Source organism: Camelus ferus, chromosome 16 (genome assembly GCF_009834535.1).
Source record: "Camelus ferus isolate YT-003-E chromosome 16, BCGSAC_Cfer_1.0, whole genome shotgun sequence".
Classification (NCBI taxonomy): domain Eukaryota; kingdom Metazoa; phylum Chordata; class Mammalia; order Artiodactyla; family Camelidae; genus Camelus; species Camelus ferus.
The window spans coordinates 33,743,911-33,762,622 of record NC_045711.1 but is presented as its reverse complement, the minus strand read 5'-3'; the positions used below and the strand labels follow the sequence as shown (position 1 = coordinate 33,762,622).

The 18,712-nt window shown below is 43.7% G+C and overlaps 1 protein-coding gene across 3 annotated transcripts in view; it reads right to left on the bottom strand.

The window, feature by feature from the left end:
- MARCHF10 (membrane associated ring-CH-type finger 10) overlaps positions 1 to 18,712 on the bottom strand; it is an 88,531-nt gene that overhangs the window by 41,278 nt on the left and 28,541 nt on the right. For all 3 annotated transcript variants that reach the window (XM_032457152.1, XM_006177436.3, XM_014552995.2), the window contains exon 4: positions 672 to 843. In XM_032457152.1, the coding sequence (XP_032313043.1) occupies positions 672 to 843 (172 nt within the window). The remainder of the gene's footprint in view (positions 1 to 671; positions 844 to 18,712) is intronic.

The following is an 18,712-nucleotide window of genomic DNA, read 5'->3' as shown; positions in this document are numbered from 1 at the left end:
TCAGTTCCCAGAGGAATCAAGTTTGTCCCACAGATGTTGGCTTTAATGCGGATGAGCCCGAGGGACTCTAAACTTTCAGTTGAATTTATCCCCTTTCTGGACACTATTAAATTGCTCCTGCCTCAAGCAGAGGACTGGTCTTCCCTTCAAAGGCAGCTAAAGAGTGAATTATTTACCAAATTGCACAAAGGGGAGGATTTATCAAGCCCCGTTTTTTCCCCGGAGAGGACAACCCCAGAATTGGGAGACTTTATTACTCTCTTTCTCGGCTGTAAATTATGCAATTCAGATGCTTTTGAAAGCTTCTCTTCATGCTCTGGATGGAGTCATAAAACTTGATACCTGGGGCCAAATGCCTTTATCCCCCCAGAAGGGTGAAGAAGATGAAAAAGCAGCCATTCTAGGCTGGGGCCACACAAAGCCAGTGACTGGGCAGAAAATGTGGGCAGTGGAGACAGTTGCTCTGCATAATTCACACCTCCTTGACCTGAGGTTCTACTCTGCAATGCATTTTATCACTTGTGTACCATCATCGAACCCTCCAAAACCTGAATTAGCCACTTGGAAACACTAGGTGTCATCAAGGGATCCCCCCACCCCATTTGATTGTTGTCATTATCTCTGATGCCAGGATCTTAGATTTTGTGAATTTCAATAAACCCGCCACTCACCTGGAGAGGGTTTGCTGGGGCCCGCTTTCTCTGATTTCTTTGGAGTCATGGTACTTTTGTGTTTCTGCTTGACTGATGTTTGGTCAATTGCTGGAAGTCTGGAATCGCTCTTATATGCAGAATTCTTGGTAGGTAATCTTGGTTCGGCTAGAGGATCCTCCTCACCAGAACTCTACCAAAAATGAAAGGTGTCTGAGTATTGGTGGCTAAATAGGTCATCTTTGCTGGCAGAGGAGAAAGAGACGGGCCAAATACAGCAAGCCCTCAGCAATGACACTGGAGCATCCTGTCAGCTCAGTGTGCCCTTTCACCAGTCAGATATTCATGGACTGGGCGTATCAATTTAGAAATAATAGCAAAGTTAATGAGTCTATTTTGTAGAACATTATGAAAAGAATGAATTCCTGACCCTTAAGTAATTTGATGACCAATAAACAGCTCATGTGAAAAGCTACATATGAGAAAGCAGGAGAAACAATCCGTGCTTTTAAACTTCTTGCTGCTATTTGTTATTTTGAACTACTTTGCGGGTGGAGGAGGAAAAATGGTCCTTATGTTAATTGTACACTTGACAATGAAAAGGAAATTTAGATAAGAGTGTTGGGACTGCATAAATGAGACCTCGGGTTGATACTCTGAATTACTGGGTGCAACATAAGACAGATTAATCTTTTAAAAAGGCCCCCACTTGTCAGTCTTCCATAAAGAAGTCAGTATAAATCTGTATAAGTCAGGACAAACCATGACTTGTGCAGAGTCAGAATACCTCAACACAGCCTTGCAGATGCAATAAAAATTATCCAGGCATTCAGTAGTTTTATACTTTGCCACACTTAACGCCTATCCAAGAAATGACTGAAAACAATATAAATGACTGGGGGAAACTTGGTCTTGAAGGGTGACTTAAGCCCTGCCTTATGGTTTTGGATCCTGGTGTTAATATGATTTGCTAGGATGTACTTCACAACAAACAAAACCACAAGGTTCCCTCCCCTCCTGCCTGGGGGGAGGGGCACGAAATACTACATTGCACAGTAGACCGGCACTGGAAAGTCCTCTGAAAGCGGAGTCCTTTGCAGACACAGAGTGCTAAATTAGTGTCCCCCACACCTCCCCAGTGGTGGCAATTTGTATTGATCTTGCTCTCCGTTCTCGCTGACAGTTGCGGCATTTTCATTTTAGGGCTCCTGACTCAGGAAAATATTCTGAATAGCTTTGAATTACGGGGTGCAACATAAGACAAACTAAACTCTGGAAAAGTCCCCTACCTGTCAGTCTTCTCTAAGGAAGTTGGGACAAATCTACAGGTGGGCAGATCATTATCCTCCGAGGTTATAAACCGTGTTTTGTAATTCAGAGCCTGGATACAGCCTTCAAACAAATAATAATTGTTTCTCCCTACATCTTCAGAAAACAGACCACCCTCAGATAAAAGGTTGGGCGAAAGGAAAAGACATAATGAGTTGGTTGTTCTCCCTTTTTTCTTTTGATTCTGGAATTTAATAGACATCTTCAGATGAAGATGATTCTGAAATGTCAGCGATGAAACATCCGGTCATTTCTGAACATGAGATAGGCTTTCCATTCTCAGAGAAGGAAATGTGGGCAAATTTTAATTATGATGCCTCAGATTGTCATAGGCAGGAAGTGCATCAGTGAGCATGTGACAGAATTTCTTCCACAAACCGCCCAACATGAACAACTTACATTAGTGAATGGAGAAGCCGGCTCACACATCTATTTTTCAGCCAATTGAAAGGCAGGAAAGATGCTCTGGGCTAAGACTACCAATGTCCATGGTTACAGCCTCAGGAGCAGTGATTGTTACTGTCCACTGTTACTGGTGGGTCCATCCCCTTCACCCTCAGCCAACACTAGAATTCTTTGCTTGCCCCAGGCAGTGGTGAATTGGGAGGAGTTGGTGAAGAGACGCTTTACTGGGTGGGGTGTTAAGCCATGTATTTATCCTCTCTTCACCCATTCATTATACTTCATACTTTCATAGCACCAAAAGTGAAAGAAAGCTTGGCCAATTAAACTGCGCCTACTACGTATGGAGTTGTGCACCTGCCTTCCCAGTACATCCTTCTCTGGTTCCTGGTTCCATCAATCTTACTTCCAGTTAGGAGTCATTCTTGAGTCCAGAAATTATAGCCGGAAGTGGGTGTTTTCTCAGTTAGAAACTAAAGCCACAATGGCAAGAACTATAATATTTACGAATGTGCTACTGGGTCTTTCCCTTCTTGCTTCATTGTTATCTTCAGCAAATCACTTCAACTTTTTATGACCACTCATGTCCTCAGTCATTCTAATCTATCCTCTCCTATGAAAGCCCATCAAATTATCCAGGGAGGATGATCCTTGGGTGGAAGAAGTTGTAGTAACTCATTATGGCACTAAGATGTAGGATTTAAGACTCTGGAGCTCAGCTAACTACTGAATGTTAACTACCTGCTGTTGAAACCCACACCAAAAGCCCTACTGAAAAATTCTATTGGGTTTTCACCTCTTTCAAAGAGAGATGGACAGAGAGGTGGCACAGATCCTACACTGGACTCTTGGTTTCTTCCAAAGGCTGTAAAATTTATGATAGTCACATAAATAAATAGCCAGCTGACATTAGTCTAGACTTAAGAAAATATGATATAATTTCTCTTTCAGACAGTAAAGCGCTAACGTTTTACTAAACGCAAATATTTAACAACGTTTAAAGATGATCAAACAATAAAAATTACATTGTTGATTTAAAGCTGATTTTAAAACTATGTCTCTTCCTCTTGTGATTTTGAAGAGTAAGTACAATTTTCATTTCTTCCCCCTTATGTTCCTAAGTTGAAATGTCACGTGGAGGTGGAGGCAATAGCACATCGCTCTTCCTTAGCGGAAGAAAACCAGCTCTGTCAAAATCAAAGCCTGAAACATTTAAAGAAAAAGAAACTACGTAATACATGTGTAGACTTTTAGTTCTCTCTGGGTAATTTGATGAGAAAGTCCTAATAAAGCCACGCTAACTTAAAGAAGTTATTGTTAAAATTAATATTTTTCTGGAGTATTATGATTTTTGTACTTAACATTTTCCAAAGAGCCCCAGCTTGCTCTTTTGGCGTCACTCATAATAAAGGAGAGATATTACCTTGCCCAGAGCTAGAATCTCTCAAAACCTCAGAGAAAAACTCAGACTGGGAAGAGAAGGGACTTACATTAGGGGATGTAAATGGCCCTGGGCACTGAAGTAGTGACTTAGAAACATTATAATGGTTCTAATTAGACCTCCTGGAAGATGGAGACCCAAGGGTTGGGAGGTGGGACGCATTTCCTTAGAGATGTGAGAATGACTAGATTTTTTTTAATTGAAGTATAATTGATTTACACTGCGGTGATAGTTTTAGGTGTATTGCAAAGTGATTCAGTTATCTATCTATCTATTCTTTTTCAGATTCTTTTTCATTATAGGTTATTACAAGATATTGAATATAGTTCCCTGTGTTACACAGTAGGTCCTTGTTGTTTATCTGTTTCATATGTAGTAGTGTGTATCTGTTAATCCCAAACTCCTAATTTATCCCTCCCTGCCTGCCCCCTTTCCCCATTGGCAACCATAAATTTCTTTTATACGTCTGGGAGGAGAATGACTAGATTTTTAAATTGGGACCTAGCGATGGTGAATCTGAAAGGGTGGGGTGACGATGAGCAGAGATGATCCAAAGAGCAAGGAGACGAAAGTCGTCAGGGACAGCAGAGACCCAGTTATTTTCCAGCTCTTGCCTGCTGGCACATTTCCAAGACCTAGGGAACTGGTTCTCAGCTGGTAGCCACTTCCCTCCCGCCCCCAGGGGGCGCCACTGAATCCTGATTGGTGTGGACAAAACCCAGTTTTGCCCTGTGTCATGTGAGGGCAGGCTGAGCTGAGTGGCTCTCCTGACATAGCGCAAAGATCAGGACATGACTGCTGTGAATAAGTAAAGAGGCAAAGACTAGCGTCAGGCTGATGCCAGAGAGAGACTGTGTTTACTGCATTGGAAATAAAGTATTCTCATCAGATTATGAAAGAGACTGATCAAGGCCGTGAAGCACGGCACTCAAAACAGGAACAAAACACGAAGGGCAAGCAAGGGACTGTGGGTGCAAATGAATATCTTCAGAGTCCTGTCCCCAAAGTCCACATGCATACTATGCTTCAAACACAAAAACCACCTTAGGGAATTGAGGGCAGCTTGTATTAAAAAGCACCCTGGGCAGGATGGACACCTTTACGCGTTCAAGGAATACAAAGTTAGCATGTTCTACAGAGTACTGTTGAATGACAAAGCCAGTTAAACATTCTTTCTTCTAGAAAAAACTCTAGGAGGGGGGTGAGGGGTATAGCTCAGGGGTAGAGCGCATGCTTAGCACGCCCAAGGTCCTAGGTTCAACCCCTAGTACCTCCATTAACAAAAAAAAATTTGCAGCGATGTGGATGGACCTGGAGATCTTCATTCTAAGTGAAGTAAGCCAGAAAGAGAAAGAAAAATACCATATGATGTCCCTTATATGTGGAATCTTAAAAAAAAATACACAAACAGACTTAGACATAGACAACAAACTTATGGTTACTGGGGTGGGGAAAGGGGTAGAAGAGAAAAATTGGGAGTTAAAAATTTGCAGATACTAACTAGTATATATAAAATAGATAAACAGTAAGTTTATATTGTATATAGCACAGGAAACTCCATTCAATATCTTGTAACCTACAATGAAAAAGAATATGAAAATCTATGTATGTATGTATGTACATGTATGACTGAAACATTATGCTGTACACCAGGAATTGACACAACATTGTAAACTGACTATACTTCAATAAATAAATAAAAATTGGGTAGTAATCATTACAAAAGAAAAAAATCTAAGAGTGGCAAAATCTTTTCACATGTTCAGGACAATTTTGAGCTTACCAGAATTGTAAACTTGAACAACCAAGAAGTGATTAGTCATCCTTCAGGGTTTTTTTGGATTCAGGTATCACTCATCTGAATCAAACTGCTGCTTAACCCCATCTGAAGACCCGGCTGCCAGGTGGGGCTGGGCTAGACCAGGGTCAGCAGTAGAAGCCCTTGTGCTCAAGAAGTTTCAGTAATAGATAAACCTGTTCAAAGTGTTAGGAAAGGTTGTGTTGCATGGTAAAAAAAAAAAAAAAAAAAGCCACAGGAAGCTTTTGGGAGTTAGCTGGGCTGCCACAAGCATGCATTTCACCAGCACTTGTCTCTACTGACAACCTCTGTAGAGAACTCTCTCCCGCCTGCCATCTTTTCTCTGATTCTCGTGCCAGCGAGTTGGAATGACCCAGCCTGAGACACTGATCTGAGATCAACAGTGGCCTCCATGATTAAAGTCTTCACTGCATTTGTTCACCACTGGGTCTGCTCTCTGAAGGAGAGGCACGTGGGACGTTTGTAGGACTTTCTTCTTTTTTAATTAAAAATTTTTTGGTACAATATTTATTTATTTATTTATTCTGGGGGGAGGTAATTAGATTTATTATTATTCTTTTTTAAAGGAAGTACTGGGGATTGAACCCAGGACCTCATGCATGCTGAGCACATGCTCTACCACTGAGCTCTACCCTCCCCATCAGGACTTGCCTCTTGATGATGATCCATCCCACTTGGGAAGGGCCTCTGAGTGACACTCAGAACTGCAAGCTACCGAAATGGCAAACAGGACATGTTTTATGACCTTTGCTAGGTATCCCTTTAAATGCATGTGAATCCCTTGTGTGCTGCAGAGATCGCTGTCAGTTTACGTGGGTGGTGGCCGTGCTTCTGGGGACAAGGGTGTGTAGTGTTCTCTGAAATGGAGTTCTGTGGGGGTGGGCAGAGGGGAGGGAAGTGGCATGTGGATCAAATATTGTTGGATTTAAAAAATTTGAGTACTAAGGTGTAGTGTTGAGTGGTATGTTGAGACTACCTTCAGTTGGATATTTTTCAGGTGTGGTTTTGCTACGATGTATTTCTCCTTCATCCTTTATTTGAATTCATAGTCTCCTTTTAGTTGAAGGAAGCATTTGAAGAACATAAAAGGCTAGGCCATGAGATGGAGGTTATCCATGAAAATAGCTCTTCCTCAAAGACATGGGAATTTATTGAAAAGCATCACATGCACCTACTCTGTCTTCAGCCCCATGTAAAGATGCTCACAGTGGGAGAGATGTGATGTATACCGTACTAACAAAATGCAAAACAACATTTAATTAGGTGATACATTGGGTGGCACCAATTCTAAATCCCAAAGGAACTCACAGAAAAAGGTGAGAAGTCAAGGGAGGCTTCATGAAGGAGGTGGTGTTTTCTGGTATCTGAAGGATCAGTAGGAACTGGCTTAGGCTGGAGGCAGCACACGAGCCAAGATATGGATGGAGTAGCAAATGTGACATCATCCTCAGGCAGTGAGGCTTGTGGCCGGAGCCAAGGATGTGGGGAGGAGAGGTGAGAAATAAAGCTGGCTGGCATGATGGGGTCACATGGGGGCCTCTGAGATTCAAGCAAAGGATTGAGAGTCAACGTGATGGAGAATAGGCTCTAACAGGTTTCTGAGTAGAAAAATGCTTAATATGGTATTGAAGATTAGCTTATATGTTTCTTCCAGAGGAAGAAAACCAAGCATCCAGAAAATTTGCCAAAGAAATAATCTTTCTGTAGTTTCAATGGCTTATTTTTATAAGTGTCAGTCTTTTTCTTATTGCCAAAAAAAAATCATGTTCATAATGGAAAAATAAAGACCAAGATAAAGAGAGAACATTTACAACATTCAAAACCCCATTAACCTTGAAATAAAAACTGCAAATAGCTTGTTCTGAGTTCCTTCAGACCCTACTTAAAGGACTGTGATGGAAACCTACTAGCTTCCACTGAAATCCCTTCTCAAGGGAGAAGAGTTGCAGCTGGGATGTGGCTGCCCACCTGGGACTGAATGACTCTGTCTTCCCTGCAACTAGGTGTGGCCTCAGGAGCAAAGTCTCACCATTAGAGTGGGAGCAGCACTGATGTGTGCAGTCTGCTTCAGAGATCATCTCTGGCCCTGCACCTCAGCTGGAAAGGCAACAAGTTGGAAAGTCACGTGTTGAAGACAACAGAGCTGCCTGAGTCCCTGAAAGTCCTAGTAGAGGAGAGCTGCCTGCTGACTGGGTTCAGCCCACCTGGGCCGTCACAGGTGTAAGAAATAAACTTGTATCTTGATTGAGTCATCACATTTTTGGCCCCTTTGTTATAGCAACTAACATTACCCTAGTACATATGTCTATGCATCTGTCTCAATATTGGTTTTTTTTTTTTTTTTACAAAAATAGAATTGTACCATATACACATGTTGTTGCTTAACAATACCTTGCATCAATAGATACCTTTCTACAATTTTTTCAACTTCATTTTTTAAAAACTTTTTTTTGAAAAAAATTCAAATCTACAGAGAAGATGAAAGAACAGTACAAATAACATCCATTACCCTTTACCTTGCCAATTTGCTATCTCTCTTTGCTATATATATTCTTTTTCTGAACAATTTCAAAGTGACCAGACTTCATGATAATTACCTCTAAATTCTTTGACATGCATCTCCTATCAAAATAGACATTCTCCTACAAAGCCACAATACTATTATCTTTCCCAAGAGAATTTAATGTGTCCATAACATTATCTGATATATAGAGCATATTCAAACTGTTCCAAAAATGTCTTTTTAGGGGGAAGGGCATAGCTCAAGTGGTAGAGCGCATGCTCAACACGCAAGCGGTCAAGGGTTCAATTCCCGGTACCTCCTCCAAGCCGAAATCAATGAGGAAACCTAATTACTCCCCCTCAAAAAACAAACAATACAAGCAAAAATGTCTTTTTAGCTGTTTGTTTCGATCTATGATCCAATCAAGATACACATATTGCATGCAGTTATTATGTCTCTTTAGTTCTCTGCCCTTTTTGCCTTTTCATGACTTTCACTGTTTGGAAGAGACCCACCCTCTTAGCAGGTCATATGTTCTGAATTTGATGGCTTCTTTATAATAAGCTTCAGGTTAATCATTTTGGGTAGGAATATTCTATAGGTGATGTGTTATCTCTCTCTATAACATCACGTCAGTGCCTGACAATGGTGCTTGGTCCATAGGCTACGGTGGCGATGGCCAGATTCTCCAATGTGAAAATACATTTTCCCCTTTTGTAATTAGCAGGTAATATGTGGGATGATTCTTTGACACAAAGTGGCTTATTGATTACATGTTCTACCCCATGATTTTAGCATCTTTTGGTGTGCTTTGTTTGAATTGATAATTCCATTGGGGCAGCAAAACAACAGTTTGTCTAATTCTGTCTTTTTTTCCTACAATTAGTAGCTGGCCTTCTCTAAAGAACTTTCCTTTCCTGCCTTCTTCTTTCTTTGTTAGTTTATCATCATCATCATCACTATGGTCTCAAGGATATATTTTATTCAGTTATCTCATCACATTTTTTGATGCTCAGCTTGTACCAAAAATGGGGATTGGGTCATTCAGGTTTGCTCTCGACTTGAGTCTTTGAGCACATCACTCCACCTGCAGTGTGGAAAGCGGGCTTTGGGGCAGGAGTGAAAGTGTGAAGACTTGTGAGGAGGCCTCTGCGGTATCTTGACTAGGTGACAGCAGAGGTGAACACACAGATGGATTAAAAGGATAAGGACGTGGCTGGGATGTGGTGACGAGGTGAATATGATAGAGAGGAGGAAAACCTCAGATTTGGATGTTGCTAAACAAAAGGACAAGCAAGGGGCCAGGCTGGGAGCTTTAGCTCTGTGCCTGTTGAGTTTGAGACATCCGAGTAGACATTATTGAGGAAACCATTCATTATTTAGATCTGGAGAGCAAAAGCGAGCTTGGGTTGGAAATGGGGATTTGGGAGTCATTGGCGGGTAACATCTTGGGCAGATAGCCTGAGGACAATGGACAGAGCAGGGCTTCTTGGGGTGGACCATGAATGTGGATGGGGAAAAAAAAATTATATCTCTACTTCCACTAACTTCTCGCTGAAGTCTAACCATATCCTTCATTTCATTTATAAATGCAGGCAACAAACCACAGCAGTATTAGCAGTACCTGTGATTTGTCACCCATGGAAATCACAGATATTTTCACATTTCATTAAATTTGTTGCAGATGTCTCAAAATACCCTTTATGCCCATCACTTGCTATTTAATGTGTTAATAAAGCAGCACGTACATTACTGAGTCACAGATCTCTGAAAATACTTTGATGACTATTTCAGTAAAAGTGATTTCCTTTGAAATCCTATGCATCTTATTTTATGCATTTGAAAATGCTATTCCAAGAAGAGGACGTAGGGAGGTCACCGTTACTGCCTAAGAGGTCTGTGATTCAAAACCAGGATGAACCCTCCTCAGGAGAGAGGGAGAAGAGAACCAGCCTGGAAGGATCCCAGGACGCTGCCCAAGGATGGAGGAGGAGGAGGAGAAGCTGCCTCCAGGGAGTGCGGAGGGAGCCAGGAAAATGTGGCTTCGTAGGGGACGTGTTGTTTCGAGGAGGATCCAGCAACCAGGTGAGACAAAGCTGCCGAGTCAGCGGGCAAGCTGAGGACTGAGAGAGACCCTCCTGCATCAGAGACATGGAAGTCATCTGGCAAAGAGCCATTTCTGCGGAAGGATGTGTGGGGAAGCCAGATTGGAGTGGGTTGAGGAGAGAGGAGGAGGTGGGGAAGTGGAATCAGTCAGCGTAAATAATTCTTTTGAGAACTTTGGCTGTGAAGGAGAAGTATGTGGAGGGGATGTGGGAATCAAGGAAGGGCTGTTCTGTTGCTTTCTTGAAGTTTTTTATGGGATACCTCGATCACGATTAAATGCTGTTGGGAAGGCTCTGGTCCAGAGCTGGAGATGCAGGAGCAGAAGGGATGATGGATATGATGGATGGAGTAAGGGTCCTGAGGAGAGTGAGGAGGTGGGGTCCTGAGTGCAGGGGGCCAGGTTGGGAACTGTGTGGGAGTGAGAGGAGGGTGGTGCAGGAGGAAGCGGGTGGGTGGGTTGGACAGCAGGGAGCTGAGGAAGCATCCATCTGAGGACCACTATGGTTTGGGGTGGAAGACAGGAGGGACTGAAGACTGGGGAGAGGGAAGGAGGCTTGAAGTGGAAGAGAGAGTTGACCAAAGAAACTAGGAGGTTGGTGGCTGTGACCTTCCAGGGACACCATTTTTCAAAGGTGGGTGCTTTTTCTCCAGCAGTCACTGGTGGCGTGGGATCAGGGCCAGAGATAGATGGTGGATGGGCAGGATTTCACCAGAGCAGTGTGGAAAAGCCAAAAACTTCCCTTTTGATTAAGATCAAGCACAGAACCTAGGCTGCTTGGGAAGGGAAAGTCGGTTCAGAGGAGACAATGAGAAGGCAAAGGGGGAGGACCAGAGGTCCCTGAGAGGAGGAAGAAATGTCATGGTAGAAGAGGAAGGCTGGTGGCGATCAGCAGATTTTGGAGATGGAGACCTTTCGGTCGATGATGCAGTCTCAGCTGTGCCCTTGTGGGGCATGCAGAGCGGGATGTAGCGGGGCACTTAAGATGCCTCGGGAGCTGAGAAGCCAAGGTGTGGCTGGGTCATCCAGGTGGATGCTGAAGTCATTTGGGATTGTGGCTGGAGATCAGGAGGTGGGGTGGACAGATTCTTCACTGAATAAAGGAGAGTGGCCAGGAGACAGCAGGGGTGGTGCTAGGGAGGGTTGATGAAATAAAACAGCACCAGCCTCAGTGGACGGTGTTTCCAACAGAGCCTGGGGAGCAATGGTCTGAGAGCAGCATGAGGGAGCAGGAAGGGCACCCTCCTGCCTTCTGATCCTGGGGAAGGGGTGCGGGAGGGATAGGGACTCAGCCCCCAGGGAGGGGAGCTCTGATGCACATTTCCTGTGCTGCCGGAAGACTGGGTGGCTCACCTGTTCCCAAATGTGCCCATCTCTCCTTGACTTAGGCTATTCCTTCCACCTGTAATGTCTGCCCCACCTCGGCTCCCCACCCCCACTTCCTGCCCATGTTTTCAGATCCCGCTGAACATCTGCATCTCTATGAAGTTTTCCCAGGTTTACCCAGTCTTCTTATGCCACTCATCAGATACTGTCTTGAACCGCAGGCATCTGTGTAACATCTTATTTCATTGGGAACTCCCTGAGGGCGGGGCGGGGGCACGGCTTATTCATGGCTACACCACCTGATGGAACAACGTCTTGGACACCAGTGACTTACATAATTCCTTAACAAACAAAGCAATTGTTGTTATCGACAAAACAAAAGGTTTTAGGATGAAATGCTGTATTTATAAATTATGTTTAATGCAGGTAGGCACTGAAGAGTCATGTCTTGCTAATGAAGAAAATACTAATTTTTGATATCTGAATTTTATTTGGTTTTTAACAAGTTTTTTATTTTAAAAAGCAATTAGAACTATTTTTTAAAAGTAAGGAATTTTAATAATATGTCGTAAACTGAAATACACAGCGCCACATTAAATGTGAAAAAAGCCAGTTTATTATCATCTTCTCTCATGCAATTTCTGAGCTGCTGAGTCCAATTAACACGGGGAACTCTTTGGTTCAGAGGCCACCAATTCTCAGCACCCATGATTTCACTGAGCTGGGATAACAATGGTGTTTGTCTTGCCCGGCCGTGTGGCAGAATCACCCTGTGGAAGGATTGACTCTAGGCAGTCTTGCTTATCTGTTGAAAAGGCAGGACCACATTCTGGCCCTATTTTAAAATCACCTGGTGGAACTCCAGCAAAGCACAGAAACGAAGGGGAATGGAAGCATTGCTGGCTTTGCCCAGACACAGTTATTATTTGTTTGTGGCATTACTGCTGCTACAGGCCTCTGGTACCCTGGTTTGCCCGCAGAGGGGTCTGCACACGAGCTATTCCAGACTCCGTGATCTGATCACAGAGGAAATCTTCCATTCAGTCTAGTGGGTCGTCTGGTGGGACTGTGTCTGTATTCAGCCACAGTACGATGACCTCCTATAAAGTACCAGTGAGTCCTGGGTCACCTGGGACTGTTCTGAGTTTCCTTTGTCCACGGAGAGCTGCTTCTGTCTCTGTGTTCTTTCCTACCTGACAAAAGGCACTAACCTGGAGCTTTAAAGCAGCCACCTGTCCCTTTGGGGAGCGGTAGGCTAGGAAATTCTGGTTACTTTGGTCACCACCAGTAAGGAGGCTTCCAGATGGTGGCTTGCAGTTTCAATCTTCAAGCCCAAACTAGCCATTGCACACTGGCGGCCTCACCAAACCACACTCCTCCCAATGATCTCAGGCCAGGTCACAGAGTGTTCACTGTGAGTAACAGTACCTGCCTTCTCCTCTCGCTCAGGTGAGGAGTCCCGCTCTGGCTGCTGGGTGTCTGTCGCTACAACCTCAATGTGGGTGCACATTCCTAAAACATTCTGGTGACTGTCAGCCGCCAGATGTTCATGAAGCTCCCATTGTGAGGTGGGTGCTGTCAGCAACAATAAACAGTGCCTGCTCCCAGCCTAAGGAGGAGCCCGACAGGAAGGTGTACCCCAAGGTGGACTTGAGCCCAGACCGCATTATGGGGATACAAAGGAGGGACAGAGCAAAGTCACCTGACCCCCCCAGGAGCAGCTCTGGACACTTTTCCTAGAGGAAGTGACCTCAGAGTTGACGGTCAGGCCATTAAGGGCCTTGAGGGCCATCAAGGCCATCAAACACTTTGTCAAGTGCTTGAACTTGATCCCGGAGACTGGGGAACCACTAAAGGACTTTTAATAGAAGAATGACACGATCCAATTTGCTTCTAGAAGGATCACTTTAAAAAAAATAGTTAATTTATAATGTGTTAGTTTCTGGTGTGGAGCATAGTGATTCAGTTTATACACAGGTATATATTTCTTTTCATATTCTTTTTCATTATAGGCCATGATAAGGTATTGAATATGGCTCCCTGTGTTATATAGTAGGACTTTATTGTTTATCTGTGTTATACAGAGGGATCACTCTTATTGCTGCCTGGGAGACTGGCTGGAAGGGACGAGATGACGGCAAAACGACCATAATAATCCAGGCAATTAAAAAAGACAAGGCCCTGCAAAGGGAGGTGCTGGTGGACAGATTGAGAGAAGAGATGAGACAGTTCGGCTTTGGCGTCTGATGGCTGTGAAGTGTGAGAAGGAGCGGGGGGAGGAGTCTAAGAATCTCCAGAATTCTGGCCTGGGCAGAAAGCAGCTCAGGGGGAGGAACCCATTTGAGGGGAGAAGGTGATGCATTCAGCATCCTGAGTCTCAAGGGCTTGAGGGACACGCCCTGGTGAACAGATGGACAGCCAAAACGGAAAACAAGCTCGAACAAAAATTCCCACCGATGAGAACTCAAGAAACCGTAGGCTGCACATTCCGTCTCCGTGAAGTGCCTTTTGGGCTTGAGAGGCCGTGTGCAGAGCTGAGTTATTACTCAGGTGCACCTCGAGGGTGCAGAATCTGCGCTAGAGTCAAGGGGGCGTCGGTGACAAACACCACGCCAGGTGTTAAAGCTGACTCACAGCTTCCCAGGGCGGGGCCTTTGGCAGCCAGAAGCAGTGGGTGCGTGTGTGACCTGCCTCAGCTGCACAGGGGCCTGGGGCCAGGACGATGTGAGGCCCGACCCGCGGGGAATCTGACAACGGACAAGGAGAAGTTAGAGAAAATTAAAAGCGTGAGTCATGGAACGCGTATGCTGTTTGCTAGGCTGAGGCTGCTTTCGTGATACCATCAAGGGTGTTGGTAGGTTGACATTGACAGATTAATGGGAGAACAACACCCTAAGAGACGTTTGAAAGAGTAGAAGCTGAAGGTTTCACAGGCAGGATAGGCTGAACAGACAGGTAATGAAAGGAGGCATGCAAATATATCCAGGTCAGAGGAGAACACAAAATGCAAATCCAGCCAGCCTTCACGGACAGCTGAATCATCACCGGAGAGCTAACATTTGCAAGGAGCTCCATATGCAAAGCATTGTAGTGTGGATTATGCAGGGCCAGTTTCTGGGAACCAAAACCCCTTCCTGGTCCATGGGGTCTTGTTTTGATTTTTGGATGTGACTATTACCTGGAGCAGTGTTGTCCCACAGAACTTTCTGCAGTGATGGACATGTCCTATATCTGTATTGGCCAGTGTGGCAGCCACGGACCACATGTGGCTACTGAGCATGGAACTGCATTTCAAATTTTGTTTTAATTAATTTAAAGTTACATAGTCCCACGTGGCGAGTGGCCACTGTACTGGACAGCATGGTTTTAGGCTTTGGCTGCCCTCACCTATGAATGCATATTCTGACTTTTTAAGCCACCGCGGATCACTTGAAGAGGATTTCTTTTTCATTTTAACCTCCCAAGTTTGCTTGGATGATCCCAAGCAAAACAATTAAAATGTTTCTGTTGGGTAACCGCCTTCGCATTTAAGCTTACTTTGCTTTCTGGGAGATTCAGGTGATCTCACCGATGTAAACATCCTGCTGAGCCAGACCTGGGGCAGAGCCAGCTGCTGCTGGTGTCAGGTTAACTGCCTCCTTCCAATGTAACGTTGGGTCCTTGTGACCTGGAATCTAAACATTTAGCTGCTCTGTTGCTGATGGTGAAAGGACGATAATCCTATTCCTGTTAGCAAACGGGGCTCTTGAAAAACTGAGAGCTGGTCTCCACTCTCTTTGCTAATAAAGTAAATGCAGTGACAGCATGTCCTCAGTCCTTGAGATTTGTGCTTTTGGAACAGTGTCCTATCCAGCAAGGATGCAAGATCTTGGAAGACAAGAAGGGCCCATGATGACTTTTTTTTAAATTGAAGTATCATTATTTACAATGTTGTGTTAGTTTCAGGTGTACAGACAAGTGCTTCAGTTATACATATACATATATTCTTTTTCAGATTCTTTTCCATTATAGTTTACTACAAGATATAATGAATATAGTTCCCTGTGCTATACAGTAGGTCCTTGTTGTTTATCTATTTTATATATAGCAGTGTGTATCTGTTAATCACAAATTCCTAATTTATCCCTCCCCCTGTTCCTCTTTGGTAACCATAAGTTTGTTTTCTATGTCTGTAAGTCTGTTTCTGTTTTGTAAATAAGTTCATTTGTATCATTTTTAAAAATTTCACATATAAGTGATATCATATGATATTTATCTTTTTCTGATTTACTTTGCTTGGTATGATAATCTTGAAGTCCATCCATGTTGCTGCAAATGGAATTATTTCATTCTTTTTTATGGCTGAGTTTTATATATATATATATATATATTTTTTTTTTTTTTTTTCCCCACAACTTCTTTATCCAGTCATCTGCTGATGGACACTTAGGCTTCTTCCATGTCTTGGCTATTGTAAATAGTGCTGCTGTGAACACTGGGGGCATGTATCTTTTCGAATTAATGTTTTCATTTTAGCCAGGTTTATGTCCTGGAGCGGGATTGCTGGATCATATGGTAATCATGATGACTTTCTTCACTAAAGGTTGCTGCCCTCCAAGTCCTGGGCTGATCAGTTTCATAATCTTCTACGGGGAAATTGGGACTCCTGATCCTCCTCCGTGAAGTCTTCATAGGGCAAAATATCCTGGTGCCTGTGTTATCACTGCAGGCTCCTCTGGGCCAACAGTGTCCCGGGGACACTGTTTCCTGTTCATCCTGAGAGACTGCTTTGCTTTTTAATCTACTAAATCATCCAATATCCCATTGGTTCTCTGGAGCTGCTGTTTATTTCCCTGTTAAATTCTAATCTGATTCAACAATCCACAAGGCAGTATGTAACTTTGAAAAGGGTCTAAAATTAAGCTGCAAATTAGGTTGGCTTTTAGAAATGTGGCCTGGCACTGGGCTGAGGTGAAAAGGTATTCCAGAAACCTAAGGACCTGCTCCTCCATTGATAACTTTTGGAGCATCATTTGCAAGAAGAGCTAGACACCAAGGCAATTTATAATGACCCTGATGTTAGTATGACACTTAAAGAGTCTCACTCATTCTCACAATGATCCTATGAGATAAGCATAATAATCAGGATCTCCTTGATGGGAAATTGAAGTACTTAGAAGTAAAGTGCTTTGCCTGAATTCACACTGTAATGAGGGACAGAGCTGGCCCTTGACAATAAGTGTTCTTGGTGCTGTGTCACACAGCTAACTTAAATGTATTCAGGAGGTGCCACTTTAGAGAAGACCTCAGCACAGGCTTGATAGCAATCGCTCTATCTTGGATTTAGATTTAACACAATCTCTGCATAACCAGGGGTTAAAGCCACCGGTCGAAGTGAGGAGGTTGGCTGCCAGGTTAACTGTGCATTTGGGGATTGCCCTTCTCTGGTGGGTGTCTGGAAATGATAGCTTGATACTGGCTCTATTGCCTGATGGTAAATGCCTCGCTTATTCCAGGCCCATCAGAATTGTGACAGTCTTGAGCCTGGGGTAAGGAACGAACAAGTGATGGAAATTGCAATACAAATGTCAAAACTTGGTGGCGCGCTTCACCTTGTGATTGTACAGTGGAAAATTTCCATGGATGAAGCAATCCACTCTCACAGCACCCACTCAATCAGAGAATGCACTTGCCTCCTCAAATCAGAAGAAAATGTTCCTTAGAGTTTTCAGCTCCAGCATCTCTGAAAGGAAGTGACTCAGGGGAGCATTCCCCTAGGGAAGAGGGCTTAGGTTGGGTTTACACCGTCTCACTGAGCTGTGTCTTTCTCCTGCCCCTTTCCGATTGACTGAAGACCTTTTGCAGCCCTAGTGCCTGATGCAACATTCAATACACTAAGCTCTGGAAATTGGATCTGTCTGGCTTGGGTTTTCCTTTGGGAGAGGCCAGCATTCTTATCTTAGCTCCTGCATCTCCCTGGTGTGCAAGACCCTGCAGAAAGAGGTTTGATAAGTTCTGCATTCCCTCAGGATTCGAGATATAGCAGGGCAGGCCCAGACTATGAAGGTTTAAAGACAACTAGATTTCCATAGAAATTTGGGTAGGGGTCCAAACCTGGGAGGGGAAATCGTCAAACCAACCCATGATCCTGGGAGATGAAGATTTCTGGGATCTGGCTGGCATCTCTTAAGGGTTCTCTGGCTTCATTGGTACCAAGCAAGAGTCGAAGGGCTGGGTGAGGAGGGATTGGCATTATAAGCACACGTGCCAGAGGGCTGTTGAGAGGGACGCGGTCAGTGACATCTCCCCTCCCCTGGCCCTTCCTGCTTTTTTGTATCCAGAGGCAAACCCTCCAGTATCTCCTAAAGAATATCTTTAATACAGGGAGCGAAGCAGAGGTGAATTTCGCTATGGAAAATTTTGATTTTGTCGCTCTTCTTGATGGAGAAGGTGCAACCTTGAAGGCACTTGTACAATCAATACCCAAACCCGGGTGAAATCATCATATGGAAAAAGTTGAGAGTATGAAGGAAAGTTGTCTCAAGTTCTCTGACATACTGAGGTTCAGTGACATACAGCGAACATGAAAAATCCTGTCCTTGGGCTATAGAAATTGCCAGTCTTATGCATTTTACCACATATTTTTATCTTTATTTCATAATTACTTTTATATGCACAGCTGTGTCCTTTCTCAGATGTGGTCTGAGCGTTTTGCAGTGAAGATTTAAAGAATGAATAATTTTTAGAGCATGAAGAAGGAAATGACAGGAATCTGTTGCTGGCTTGTCCCCCAGACAAAGTTTGTGGAGAGGAGCATGAAACATCAGGTCCTAGAATACCCCAGATGCACGAGTGTTGCCGTACAGAATGACCGAGAGTCTGCACGTGAGTCTTTGCATGAGGCTAGAAGAACCCAGCTGCCTGCTTGTTTGGTATTTCCAGTCTCAAAAGAGTGCTACATGCTACTGTTTGACTTAAATTACACTACATTTAAAACAATCTGTCCTTGGTTTTTGTTTCTAAGTGCAAAACGGCGGGAATTTATCTTAATGCTAAAAATGTGCTGTTCTAGGCAAACTAGATTTAATTTTTGGATTAATCTCACTCCCTAAGTTCAATCAGCAGTAGGCATTATGTTGAGTCCTTGACTAACAGGAAG